This window comes from Trematosphaeria pertusa, assembly GCF_010094035.1.
Source record: "Trematosphaeria pertusa strain CBS 122368 unplaced genomic scaffold BU26scaffold_8, whole genome shotgun sequence".
NCBI lineage: Eukaryota > Fungi > Ascomycota > Dothideomycetes > Pleosporales > Trematosphaeriaceae > Trematosphaeria > Trematosphaeria pertusa.
This window is the reverse complement of record NW_022987219.1, coordinates 822,335-835,514: the sequence shown is the minus strand read 5'-3', so window position 1 is coordinate 835,514 and position 13,180 is coordinate 822,335. Positions and strand designations below refer to the sequence as shown.

The 13,180-nt window shown below is 54.9% G+C and overlaps 5 protein-coding genes across 5 annotated transcripts; 2 read left to right on the top strand and 3 right to left on the bottom strand.

The window, feature by feature from the left end:
* Window positions 1-297: 297 nt before the first annotated feature.
* Window positions 298-1,775, bottom strand: BU26DRAFT_531521 (uncharacterized protein; the record flags this gene model as incomplete). Its single annotated transcript, XM_033831033.1, has 2 exons — window positions 298-1,253; window positions 1,307-1,775. The coding sequence occupies 2 exons, from the start codon at window positions 1,773-1,775 to the stop codon at window positions 298-300; spliced, it is 1,425 nt and encodes a 474-aa protein (XP_033683098.1).
* Window positions 1,776-2,746: 971 nt separating this feature from the next.
* Window positions 2,747-5,226, bottom strand: BU26DRAFT_519839 (MFS general substrate transporter). Its single transcript, XM_033829161.1, has 4 exons — window positions 4,978-5,226; window positions 4,776-4,893; window positions 3,290-4,632; window positions 2,747-3,239 (listed from the first exon to the last, which is right to left on the bottom strand). The coding sequence occupies exons 1-4, from the start codon at window positions 5,062-5,064 to the stop codon at window positions 2,907-2,909; spliced, it is 1,881 nt and encodes a 626-aa protein (XP_033683097.1). The 5' UTR covers window positions 5,065-5,226; the 3' UTR covers window positions 2,747-2,906.
* A 696-nt stretch (window positions 5,227-5,922) lies between these two features.
* On the top strand, window positions 5,923-8,606 carry BU26DRAFT_326537 (uncharacterized protein). The gene is made up of 3 exons (XM_033822134.1): window positions 5,923-6,210; window positions 6,264-6,588; window positions 6,637-8,606. Exons 1-3 carry the CDS (start codon window positions 6,135-6,137, stop codon window positions 8,480-8,482), a joined length of 2,247 nt encoding a protein of 748 aa, XP_033683096.1. The 5' UTR covers window positions 5,923-6,134; the 3' UTR covers window positions 8,483-8,606.
* A 184-nt stretch (window positions 8,607-8,790) lies between these two features.
* BU26DRAFT_428778 (uncharacterized protein) lies at window positions 8,791-10,214 on the top strand (the record flags this gene model as incomplete). Its single annotated transcript, XM_033823802.1, has 3 exons — window positions 8,791-9,028; window positions 9,085-10,082; window positions 10,134-10,214. The coding sequence occupies 3 exons, from the start codon at window positions 8,791-8,793 to the stop codon at window positions 10,212-10,214; spliced, it is 1,317 nt and encodes a 438-aa protein (XP_033683095.1).
* Window positions 10,215-10,400: 186 nt separating this feature from the next.
* Window positions 10,401-12,387, bottom strand: BU26DRAFT_326528 (cytochrome P450). Its single transcript, XM_033822133.1, has 3 exons — window positions 11,993-12,387; window positions 11,220-11,936; window positions 10,401-11,133 (listed from the first exon to the last, which is right to left on the bottom strand). The coding sequence occupies exons 1-3, from the start codon at window positions 12,235-12,237 to the stop codon at window positions 10,533-10,535; spliced, it is 1,563 nt and encodes a 520-aa protein (XP_033683094.1). The 5' UTR covers window positions 12,238-12,387; the 3' UTR covers window positions 10,401-10,532.
* Between the last annotated feature and the right edge of the window lie 793 nt (window positions 12,388-13,180).

The window sequence follows — 13,180 nt, the reverse complement described above, 5'->3', positions numbered from 1 at the left end:
TTCTAGGTCGAAGCTTACTTTTCCTGTTAGGCGCACACCTGCTGTAATAATAGGTGTGATGGATAGGTACCAGAAGACAACTGTGTGCGAACTCGTTCAGCTCGTGTCTGGCGAGAATCGAAATCGGCGGCGCCAAAGGGAGGCCTAACCGAAGCAAATCCTGATAGAAAGGACTTCAGTAAATCGCATGTCATGCGACATTCCACTCCACCTTTTGCTGACCGTTTGCAAGGCATACATTGCGCGAATAAGAGACTTGACCTGCATCGCCTATCTTATGCCTGACCATGACGCTTCCTACGAGTACTCCTCCTCATCAAAGTCATCGAATATCCAATGCTCGCATATTCTCAGCCGTTCCTCCTCAGACTCAGCTGCCTCAAGCGCATCAGCTTTCAGCTTATTTTCGCGTTGCTTTATCTCATTATACTGTTCTAGGGGCACCCATCCCTCGGGCCCAATGCCGATAGCATCCCTACAGGCCTGGAGCTGCTCGTCTGCCTCGGCCTGCGCAGCATTCAGGCGCAGACACTCGCTCACCTCCTCTTCCGAGAAGGCGATCGGGCAAGGGGGGCGCACATTGTCGCTTGTGCTCGAGCCTAAAGTGGCGATGTTGGACCAGTTCTTCGTCAAATCGATCAAGTCGGCTTTGAGAGTCACATTATCGCCTTCCCAGGGGGAGCTCGCGTGATCAAAGAGTTTGCGCCTTAAAATGCCGAGGTCGTGGGTTAGGGCGTCATAGTGCGTCGAGTTAAGCTTAGCAGTTGCTGCGACATAGAAGTAGTGAAGTTGACGCCGACGTAGGAGCAAGACTTGCTCGAATTGTTCGCTTTCGCTCAGCTCGTCGAAATTGTGAGGTAATTCAGGGGGTATCAGCGATTCTGAGACACCGTCGCCGTAATTCTGGAGGCTGTTTGGAATTCCGCATTGCAAAAAGAGCGGGAGTATTGCGCAGTGTTGCCAGTCGATTAAGCCAGTGATATCGAGTGCATCGGAGATGAATACGTTATTGGGCTGGAGATCAGGGTGCCTTAACGTTGGGCGGATAAGGGTGCGGTTGCCGTTCGGTATGAGATAAGGTGCGATCCGCAGGTATTTATCTAGGCTGTCTAGATGCTCGGATGGCGATTGCTTCTGATAGTTGTAAATCTCTCGGCGGAGACGTTGGAAAGGATGAAGCGGTTTGCCGAATCTTATCAAATATGCAATCTCCTTCATAGCCCCAGCTGCAAGAGCCGCCGCTGCATCGATGTCTTTTGGGCAGTTAGTAAAGGAAATGGGTATGGATAACGGGGCAGATACGTACATGGTCCACGATCAATCTGGATGCCGAGTCTTTTTCCATACCACAGGACAAGTCTTGTGTCAGGACCAATGCAAAAGCAACTACTGCGTGCAGGATCGGCGATAGAAATGTCAACCTTGTTGGAGTCCGCCGGCAGATCCTTGGTATAGTACAGGCTGCCGCTTGCCGGAAACGGAAGTGCAAATAGTCGAGACTCTAACTCCACCAGTTTAGTGACAACGGTAATTCTAGCCTTCTCAGACAGGTCATACCAGACCTCGCCCAAGTTCGTTCCGCGAACTAGGTCCATGAAAAGGTATTCGGTGCCAGCAGAGTTCTCAGATGTGGCCGAGTAGCTGTAGATCTTAGGGACAGGTATGCCGTGCAAGCGGAGAAAATCCATCGTTGCGACTTCGCTAGCCACGACTAGGTGCTTCGGCTCGGTTATTGGATAAGGGACGCGTCCGACGAACTGAAAGCCATCTTGCATGGTAACTAGGAAAGTTCGGTTGAAGCCCCCTTCAGCAAACTTTTCGAATCGGGCCACATCTTCTACGTCCCGATTGACGGCTGCGGCCGCGAAGCGCTTGAGTTCCGATACATTGAAAACACGTCTTCTTTCAGAATGCTTCACAGCATCATTCCAACTCCAGTCCATAGTCAGTAATGAGAGTGAGCTTAAAATGAAGGGGTCAACAAACATCCATTGCCCTGACGTATACTCGAATAGTTCGGAAAGTTGCTCCGTTGAGTGGCCAGGCTGAGAACGAGGCGATTCTGCGAAGAAACTCCGGGCTTTTATGGGTGAGAGCGTTCGTGGAAAAGGACGACAGGAGGAACCAACAACTAGATGGCGATTCAGATTTCGAAAAACCGCCATAGCGCAATCGCGCACAGGAGGAAGCTTGGAAGGTAGCGCAAGAAGAGTTCAGTCGCTTCGGCAGATTGAGGGGGATGCTGACTAATGCGCTTGGACCACCAAAGACTATGAAGGAGGTCTCCAAAGCAGACGGTGTACCATCTTCCATCAGACAGTGGAGGGAACAAAACGGCGGTGCCCATTCCGTAATGGCCAGCGCATTTGTGAAGAAAGGTGGCACGAAGGATGATGTTAAGAAAGGACTGGAGAAGGCGGCAAAGTCTGTCTAGGTTTGATGGATGGGAAAGTGCTGTTGAAGTAACGAAGTGGAGTGTAACATTGTGGATTGTAAGGGAGCTGAAAGCTCTGGCTATATACACTAGTATTATAGCGTCACGTGATCATTCACGTGACAATAGTAAACAATACTCCAGTCCTCCTGCCAGGTGTCCTATGGCGACTTCCGCCAACAAGTGCTTCATGATTCGGGTCCGATCCAAGTATTTGTTGTTTGAAGTATTGTAATCAAAGATTGTCTTAATTCCCACTTGACACAAATCCTAGTGCAAAATGGTTGCTAGTCAACTAGAGACGATATCCTCGTTAGATTGACCGGGAAGCTAAAGCCATATATTATAATTAGCTTAAAAGTTTATAGGAGTTTTAGAGCTGCGCTAGTAAGACACTAGTAAGAGTGTAATTGAACCAGAGTTAGTCTGATTTAGGTGCCGCCGGGGCTAGAATAATCTAGTCGTACCACATCTAGTCCTCTTCCTGGCGCCTCTGCTGATTCAACCCGTCTAGCACTTTCTTACCGCCGGCCAGCACCTCTAGCGTCCTGCTCTTGTTATCGTGGTCCCTCGTCTCGGGCACAAGAAAGTACGTCGTCACGGCTCCGGCAACCATGAAGGCGCTCATCACCTGCAACACGTGACCGAAGTTTTCGCGCTCCCAGTCGAACTGCTGCTGCTGGCTGTTGGCCTTGAAGGCGTACGCAAGGAAGATCTGGACAAGCCAGGAGCCAAGTTTTCCGGCTGCGGCCGCGATGCCGTGCGAGGTGCACCTGTACCGGGTGGGGAATATCTCGGCGGGTATCTGCCCTGGTTAGCGTCTTCCGCGGGGGTGTGCACTGGGAAGGAGCTTACGATGAATGTCGTCACGTTCGGGCCGAGATTGAACGCGATTTGGGCAAGGACGTACAGCACGATCAGTCCCGATCGGCTCGTATCCAGCAGCTTCGTCCACGCACTCCCCGTCACAATGAACAACACGAACAGCACCAGGAACCCCCAGAGCTGGATCACCTTCGGGCTCACGTACTTGACAACCTTGATCATCGCGGCGCCGCCGATGGTCGCCCCTATGGATACCATGACCAGCGTATGCACGCTGTTGTTGCGCAGCGAGGCGAACACGGAAGAGCGTGGATCCTTGGGGTTCTCCCAGATATGCCGCACGATTTCGGGCGACGAAAGCCCCAATCCGTAGAAGGCGAAGTCAAGGAATAGCCATGAGAGCGAGGTGCCGAGCAGGTATTGCCAGTTGCCTTCATGGATGAAGAAAGTCTTGGCATCGGACCATGAAGCAAGAGGTGGCACGAAGCTAGGGTCCCCGGGTGGGAGCTGGAAGGCTCGAGATGCCGGCCTTTGCTGGACCGAGCTGGGCCGACCTTCAGATCCGCTGTCGCTCTGGACGTCCGCGTCTGGCGCAATTTCCGAAGAGTTCGAGGTGCGCCGAGAGAGAGGCGCGGGAAGGTCTGACGTGGTGGGTAGAATGTCCAGCTCCCCTCCTTCAGCATCAGCCTCTGGTGCACCGAAGTAATTATTCGTGTCTTCGAAGACTGAGTGGACGTTGCGAAGGATGTCGAGCTTGTACCGCGGCGACTCGGGGATGGTGAAACGGAAAGCCAGAGCGATGACCGCCGGCACGATGCCAATACCGACAACCAATCTCCACAGCCGATCAATCGCCCGAAAGCACTGCTCACCTTCCTCGCCAGCCGGGCAGGAGAGCCCTGTCTGAGTGATCTGGGACTTGAAGCCTTCCACTGCCGCAAGGGAAAGCACATTCGCCAGCAGCTGGCCGATCGGTTGCGCGAAGAAGACCCAACTGATCATCCTCGCTCTATATTTGCGCGGCGCAAATTCAGCAGCAATGCAAGCACTTAATGGATAGTCTGCTCCGATTCCCAGCCCAGTGAGGGTCCTCCAAGCAATCAGCCATCCTCCGACCGTCATGCTGTTCTTCTCACCGTTAGAACTCATGAGCATGAGCATTGTGCCGACAATTACGATCACCAGTTCAAGTCCGTACATCTTTCTACGCCCAAGTCTGTCGGCGGCGAATCCAAAGGCGATCTGCCCGATCATCGTTCCGGCGAGGGTCGAACACATCATGGCGGTTTTCACGGACGATGGGAGCTGAGGAACGCCGTCGGAATCTTTGTTTTCGGGCCAGTAGACGTAGCCGATCATGGGTGTTATGACGTCTACAGAGTTCATTGTCAGCTAGTGTCCAACGTGCGATGGAGAGAGAGACTTTTTCTGGCTGAGCCAAGCCATTTCCCCAGCGGAGTCCAAGGCCAGCTCCACCAAAGGATCGAGTCTACTCTACGGATTAGACGTCACTCACTAAGAGAGAACAGAGCGAAGGCGTCAGTCAGGAAACCGATGCCAGCTACAACGACGACCCAGATTTGGAATGGCGACGAGTCTATCGTTTGAAGAGCCCATTTGCGGCGTTTGGAGGCCTGCGAACGTCAGCTCATCTAAACGTTCCGTTGCGGAACGGATGTGCAAGCCCGAAGGGGTGCAGAAGGGAAATATGCGCGTACGGGAACACCTTCATCGCCGCGTGTCAGATCCTCCACTCCGAGGTGATGCCCTCGGATGGGACGGCTGACCCATTTCCGAAGCCCCATTCCGAACGGTCTCTCTTCGATCGCGAACGCGAAAACACGTGATGACAAGTTTGACTAGACGAAGTCTACGCAGAATAGCGCAAAGGAATCTGGAGTCGTGACGATCGATGATGAGTTGCGCCTGCGCTGCATGGCCTCTTCAAGGGGCTTCATCCTTCATATGATGCGACTTGACGGCGCGAGAACTTCTCAGCCTCCACAACCCTCGTTGAGGCAGGGCGGGTCAGAAGTGCCTGCACCGCCGAGGCTCAATCGAGCAGACCGGTGAGCAATATGGAATGGCGCCGCGCATGGTATAAAATTCGGATTGCATCTGGGCGCTGGCGGCATTTTCCAGAACACGAGCCGCGCCTCTGCAAGAGCGCGCAGTGCCTGCAGCGCCCACCACGCCGAAGCCTCACTTTGCATGCCTTGGCCGTCGCGATAAGCCCTCATGGCTTCTGAGGACTTTCTTGGGACAATTCGCAGGGTTGGCCTTTGCAGCGTCGTGACTCTCGAGCGTCTTCCGAAGAGTCGCACCAAATGCGAGCGGACCATTACAGATACGCGACTGGCTGCCACACTCGGAGGCCCTTCTCTCAGATCCTGGTCGGGAGAGGGCGACCTTAAATTTGAGGTTTGGGGAGGGAGAGGTGTCGACGACATGGGCCCCCACGTGCCTCGTTCTGCACTCTCATTGATCGCCGTTGCGCCTCGCTGATTGGTCCAGCGGTCCGCCTGAAAGCCACACGCATCAACACGAGAACCGCGCCCGCTCGTGGGCTCATAACCACACAACTGACCGAGGGCTTAAACGCATCAATATTGTGCCTGCACTGCCTGCAGCAGCAAGCAGGCGACAGCCAATATGGCTGAGCCACTCCCAATCGTCTGACCCCAAGCCTAGCGCCAGGGAGGCATGGCCATGGCAGTGGGGCTCCCAGGGCAGCAGCTACTACAACCTCCAACTGCCAGCTCCGGAGCATGCTCATGCGACAGCCTTCTCCGTTGCTGTCAACCCCCTCGGTGCATGAGAGCAGGCTTCCCAAGTGTAGAGCTGCGCTTGCGCGCGGCCTGCAGTGCCCACTAGAATGTCGTTCGGCTTCAGTCCCACTGATGTGATTAACCTCGTCCAATTATCGGCGCGCATCTATGTTGCCTTCAAAGGTAGGTTCTGGGAAGTGAGTATCTCTACCCGCAGGACGACTGACATAGCCTAGATGCGAATGACAACTCCGAGACCCAGGTCAAGTTCCTCATCCGCGAGTTCTCCAACTTCCACCAGTGTCTCGAGCAGCTCAGTGAGCTCTTGAATGAGTATGGAAAGCCATTGCCCTTTCCGTTCCTAGACTTCAAGGAGACATTAGAACGATGCCAAGAGACCCTCGAACCCTACTCCACACATCTGGTCGACAGAAGAATGAGTGTGAAGAAGATCTACTACACGGTCAGATATATTGGGAAAGAAAAGGAGATCGAGGGTCTGAGGCAGCAGATCAGCGGTAACTACCAGGCGCTCCAGATGTGCATCAACTTCCTACAGCTGTGGGTACATATCAGCTCCCCCAAATGTTCGGTGCTGAACATGTGCAGGCGCCTACACCTCGAAGCCACGAAGCAAACCCAACGGTTGCTGGATCTGGCTCCCTTCCGAGCCATGAGTTTCGGAGGTCAATACTACACAACGAATGCCCTAGGAAGCTCGTCGCGCACAGCGCCCAACGCGTTGCCTCCGCCGTCCGAAGCCGAAGACCTGTACACTGAATGGCAAGCATTCAGTCGCTGGCTCAAGAGCGAGGATGAGCGGCTCGCCTCACAAGCTGGCAACCTGGTGCGGCCACTGTCCCTTGGTGGTACACCGGCGGGGGCCCAAAACGGGGATGAACAGACAGCGGCTGTGCTGTATCATCTAAGGCGCGAGCTGGAAGATGCTATCAAGATTGAAGAGAACCGCGCGAAGAGGGAGAAGAGGACTAATCTGTCGCCGAGCGACGCGGTGCGGCGGGAAGTGAGCAATCTCGCACCAATTCCCCATCGAACGTATACCGTCGACAGCGACTTTTCTGGTAATTTCTCTCGTTTCGATAACCGCGCTCTGTCAATGAGTGACTCTGTCGCCACCATTCGACCCCTGCCAACCACTCCCTCCCCTACCACGACCACCTCCCCGATGGCTCTCTCGCCGACAGGAAGCCCCATGATCGCCCACTCGTACTTTGACCCAGTGGATTGGGAAAGCGGTTCGCCAACGACGTCGTCCTCCCAAGGCCCATCACGCACACCATCCGTGTCAACGACACGCTCGAGCGAAAGCACATCGCCCGGGGCGGGGTCGTTACCGGGTGGACTGGGAATCAGCACAGCCGAGACCACCCCGTCAGAGACAACCCAACCGCTCCGCCACAGACTCTCGGCCGGCTCGCTTGTAAGCATCGCTCTCGGCGCGGGAGCATTGCAATGGAACAACCTCTGCACGAAAGTGCAGGTTGAGCGAACCACAATCCAGGGCGTGGAGACTAGGAAGTGCACCCTGGCCTGGCGTTACCGGGAGGACGCCGGCATAACCATTCGATCACTGTATCGCTCGTCAAGCAGCGGAGAAGTCAAACCCTGGATTATGCAGCACTTTCCTGCGACGGGTCCCAGTATACCGTTGACGATCTCATATGCGGATGGCGACGTCTCGATCGAGTTTCCGCGACGGTCGTATGGGAGGCTAGAAAAGAGGTGCACGGATATCAAGTACACGTTCGCAGACGCAGAGTCGAGTACGAAGTTCCAGACGCTGCTGTACACCAACAACGACAAAGACGCAGCGGAATTGCTATATGACCGACCGGTGCTGACCATCTCGTCGAACTTGCACAAGCCGGAGTGCCGGGGAAAGAATCTGAGGTTATGGAAACGGAGTGAAGTCCAGCTAGGATTGAACGGCATCGAAAGGACGGACGTACTGGTGATTCTGTTCTACACCAGCGCGCTTCCGGAAGAGAAGGCGCATTGGGTCGAGGAACCGCACTACGCATTCCAGTGGCTTGATGACGCGGTGTACAAGAAGAGCTCGGATAGGCTCACGCTCGTGTTCTCCAAAGAGCCTGGGAAGTTTACGCGCGACAAAGTGTTCCAGCGGCGCAAGTCGTCCAAGTCGTCGGACCATAGCGACGCTGGAACCGCGGTTACCCCCGTCCAAGGGGGCTCCACCGATACGACCCGCCCCCAGCGCTCAGGCACCATGTCGTCCTCCACATCGACATCCGCGCTGAGTATCAGGTCGAGGAGTTCCATCTTCGGCAGCGGAAGGCCCAGCATCGCGGGCAATCTAAATCGCTTCGGCTACTCTGAACTGGAGATCAAGTTCCAGAGCAAGGCGGATCGCAAGGAGTTCTTGGATATCTGGCGGGATTTTGTAAAGCCTTTGGAAGTCGGCGCAGGCAGGTAGAAGCTGGTTTGGTAAGGTAAAATAGATACCCGGAATGGACCTGTCTTGGATTCTCTTGGATGACGCGGTGGATGTGCTCACGCTAAGCGCGCACGCGACAAGCCCGCGTTCCTGGAGCGGGGCCCGTGCCCCACCCACGATCTGTTCCCGCGGAATGACGTCGGCGCGATCGCGATAGGCCCCTGCGAGGCGATTTGCACACACGACATCAACTCGTCCCGTCTGCGCTATAAGAGGTGCGGGTGCGCTTACGGTGCGCTTCCGCATCGCTTCGCACCTTTCCCTTTCCTCCCCTTCTTTCGCCCGCCATGGGCATGAGCACGTCCGAGCTCTTGGTGCCCTTCCTGGGGGCCCTCCAGGCCTCCATGTCGGTGCTGCTCACCATCTTCTTCGGCGTCCTGACGGCGCAATTCAACCTCCTCTCGACCAGTGCAGCGAAGGAGGTGTCCAGGACGTGCGTACGCTTGTTCCTGCCTGCACTGCTCATCTACAAGATCGGCTCCAATCTGCACAAGGACACAGGCGTCCGCTATGTCCCCGTTCTGAGTGAGTGCTCCATCGACAGCCGCGCGAACGAAGCATAGCTAACCAATGGCGTCAAGTCTGGTCGATAAGCTACACTCTGCTCTCGCTGGGCATCGGCGCCCTCGCCACGCGCCTCCTCAAGCTGCCGCACTGGGTCAAGCTCGCCCTCGCCTTCAACAACACGACGAGTCTGCCGCTCCTGCTTATACAATCGCTCAGCACGACGGGAGTGCTGAATGCGATCATACTGGAGGGGGATAGTGCGTCGGATGCGCTCGATCGGGCCGAGTCGTACTTCCTGGTCAATGCCATGGTCAGCAATTCGCTGACGTTTGCGCTGGGACCTAGGCTGCTCCGGCCGAGTGACGAGGACGCGCCAAGTGAGGATGATAAGGACAAAGCTGGCGAAGAAGAGCATGATGATGGAGGGGAGAACGGGGAGATGGAGCGCGGACCGGACGGCATCGTCGATGAGGAGACGTCGCTTCTGCCGCAGCAAGTCATCCACTCCACGAATGGCAACATGCGTTCGGGCTATAGGAGAGGCATGCGGTGGCTGAACAGCCTCCCGCCGTGGGCCCAGGATTCCCTCGACTTCCTCTACTCGTTCGCCAACGCGCCCCTCATCGGCGCCGTCGTGGGCGCCATCATCGGCCTCACCCCACCGCTCCACAAACTCTTCTTCGCCGATAGCAACGACGGCGGCTACCTCAACGCCTGGCTCACATCCGCCATCAAGAATGTAGGCGATCTCTTCGCCACGCTGCAGATCATCGTCGTGGGCGTAAAGCTCTCCCAATCCATGCTCCGCATGAAGCGCGGCGAAGACAGCGGCGGCGTGTCCAAAACTAGCCTCGCCGTTATTACGTTCGTCCGCTTTATCGTGTGGCCGCTGATCAGCATCCCGCTGATTTGGGCGCTGGCAACGAAGACGGGGCTGCTGGACCAGGATCCGATGCTCTGGTTTGCGATGATGCTGATGCCGACGGGGCCGCCCGCGATGATTCTGGTCGCGCTGACGGACGTGACTGGCGGCCCGGAGACGGAGAAGATGGCGATTGCGAAGTTGTTGACGGTGAGTGGTAGTCTGGATGCAATGGGGGATTGTGACTAATGAGGTGGACAGATTTTGTATTCGATTACGCCGATGATATGTTTTGCTGTCGTGGGGAGTCTGAAGGCGAGCGAGGCTGCTATTGGAAGGTGATAGTTGGATAGTTGGACACAGCGAAAAGCCTGCGCCGCTTGATACCCTTGGCATTCTTACACACAGAAAAATATAAGTACTCGTTTCCGTTGTTCTTACTCTCAAGCATTGCCTCTCCTCGGTGATGACTTGGGAATAGTCCGGACATTCAGGGGAGTGGATAGCCACTGGGAACAGGTGCAGCCTTCAAGTTCACCTTCGTATCCGGTCTTCAGCCGGATTCTATTTCGGCGGAAGAAAAAAACGGGGAGGGAAAAGACGTGCTTGTGTTATGTGCCGGTGAGAGAGCATTTATATAATCGGCGGTTACTCTAGTTGTTAAGTCGAAGATGTCTTCTTACCTAGCCTTAGAATCACATCTTCTCCTGCCTTTGGCGACACGAACCCTTTTGTGGGTGTCCTAAAGTCCCGCTCTGGAATCCCGGGATTGACCACCTCAACCTTGTACTTCCGCAACAGCAATGCAATGAAAATGGCGCACTCCTGCCTAGCCACCACTCGACCCGGACAATAAGAGCTCCCGCCACTGAAGGCACGAAACTTGGGGCTATTAGACAACCTCTTGTCCTTGACAAACCGCCCCGGGGCGAAGGAGTCGACGTCGTTACCAAAAATGCAGGCATCGTAATGCTGCGGTCGAAATGGTAAGAAGACGACCGAGTTTGCGGGGATGAGCTTGCCAGAGACGAAGGTAGGGCAGGTGGCGACGCGGATGGAAGCGCTCGCGCTGTAGTATCGTAGGGCTTCGTGAAAGAGACCTGAAGTCCAGGGTGTCGACTCTCGTAAATACGACAAGTTCGGCGTTCCATCTTCTAAGAACGCTGGCGCGGTCTCATCTTGGATGGTGGAAAGAAGTGATGGCGTGTTAAGCAGATGGACGAGGGCCCAATAACAGGGTTTGTGCGTGTTCGCGTTGACTCTGGGGGCAAATTAGCGTCCGGCATCGGACGAAATAAAGGTCTGGTCGACCCAGTTACCGGGTAATCAGGGGAAAGCAGGACGTACACATATACCAGGAGATTCATAATCTTCGCGAGGTCAGGGTCCGGCGTTCCCAGCGCCCGCTGCGTCTGCTCGACCATCTTGACAATATAACTCCTCCCTAGCCTCCGCTCTTGCGGAAGCGTAATCCACTTCCTCAACGAATCCTCCACTGCCGCCTTCTTCGCGTACATTGACTTGGAAAATGGCCACCTGAACCATAGCTTCCAACTCTCCTTGTCGAATGCAACGTAGGTCTCTACTAAGTCAGGCTGCATCTCGAGCAACGACTCCCCAAAAAACGCGCGTAGGGCTGCCCCTATTATGACCTCGGTAGTCAACTTCGACAGACTTATTTCTCCACCAGTAGCTTCGGCACGGGAGACTTGCTGGTCTAGTATGGCGCTGACGTGCTGGAACAGTTTGCTCTCGATGTCGCTGTATCCTTCCTGACGTACCAGTTGCGTCCTCCAAAACTCCATACTCAGTTCTCCTAGATTCTTGTCTCGCGCTTTGCTTGAGCCACTTTTGCTATCGTTCTCTTTAGAGGAGCCCCACGTGGCCATCATCGTCCCTTCCGAAATGCCGAATGTGCGTTGGAGCTGTTGCACGACTCTGTCAAAGGCGAAGGAGGCGGCGTTTTTGTACACTTCAGCTGCGTCCGCCGGATCGACGATAAAATACATCTTTCTGGTTATGAGCGTGATGGCAAATGGCTCTCGTTTGTTCTTGAGATGGGCCCTGGAACAGACGGTTTTAGCAAGGAGACGCTTGTGCAGCAGGAATGGGTGAAGCACCGTGCGCGTAAAAGAACATCATGTCCGCTTCGGATGTACCTCACTGTATGTCCCACATATGGTATCCAGTACGGAAGCTCGCGAGGCTGTTGGGGATTCAGCCACGGTTTGATGGTGAAAGCCCATAGTCGGAATACGAGAAGAAAAATGCCAATCAAGAGGACGATGCAGGTGGCGCCTAATGGCATTGAACTGAGGAAGTTGGGAGGGAACGTAAATCTGTCGCTGAGTTTGGAGACTATCATTTTGAACGATATCGTCGAACGTTACTATGGTTGTGATAGTCTTGTTGAGAGAAGGACGTTATGGACGTACCCAACGATAGCCTGAATTAGAATGAGGTAGAAACAAGGCTGCGCATCCAAGAGGTGGCGGGGAAGGCTCAGGCACTACGGTTGCTCATTCCTAGATTAGAGGTATCCCTACCGTCGTGCCGGTAGACTGCGAGTCGCTGAATTCGGGTTATATTCTGCTGTCCCCTGCGTCGATGCCCTCCAAGGCTTCCGATGCGAACAACAGGCCCAAGTAACGGCCATCCTTGTTGTTTAATTTCGAGCATGCAGCTGGATCCCAAGCCTAGCGAAGCGTCCACAGCGTAGATTAACCGGGAAGATGCAGTAGGCGTGGGGGAAGGCTGAGCGGGAGGATACGGGAACCGCCCGAAATGCATGGCGCTGCAGATCAACCGTCGTATCACGGTTCATCCCGAGACACCGGCACCGTGGGACGACTGTGCCGCAATATACATTCGGGTCCCGAAACTAAAAGTCTGGGTCATGCGTTTGTTCCGCGCCTACATGCTGAGTTGCGTCATGCATAAGTTGCCTAGATAGCTTTAACCGGCAATAGGACAGAAGCTTGTTACGGCCGTTAGTGCCCTCCCGAGATGTTGATCCAGCATGGGAACTACGCCGCAATATAAACTTGAATTGCAAAATTCGAAGTCCGATGCGACATTATTGCTAGGCGGTTGCGTGATAATCGCGCGTCGTAGAATTTGACTTGTTTACTATAACCGGTGAGGGGAAGTGAGGGGCTAGAGGCCGTTGCGCTGTGCCGCAGTATGCAGACTGGACTCACGAGTCGGTTGGGCCGGGTTGTGAAATCTTCATTCCTCCTTTTTGGGAGGACTTGGGACAGTCCAAGGTTTCTGAACTTAGGCTCTCGAGCCTGACCGGGGACCGCTAT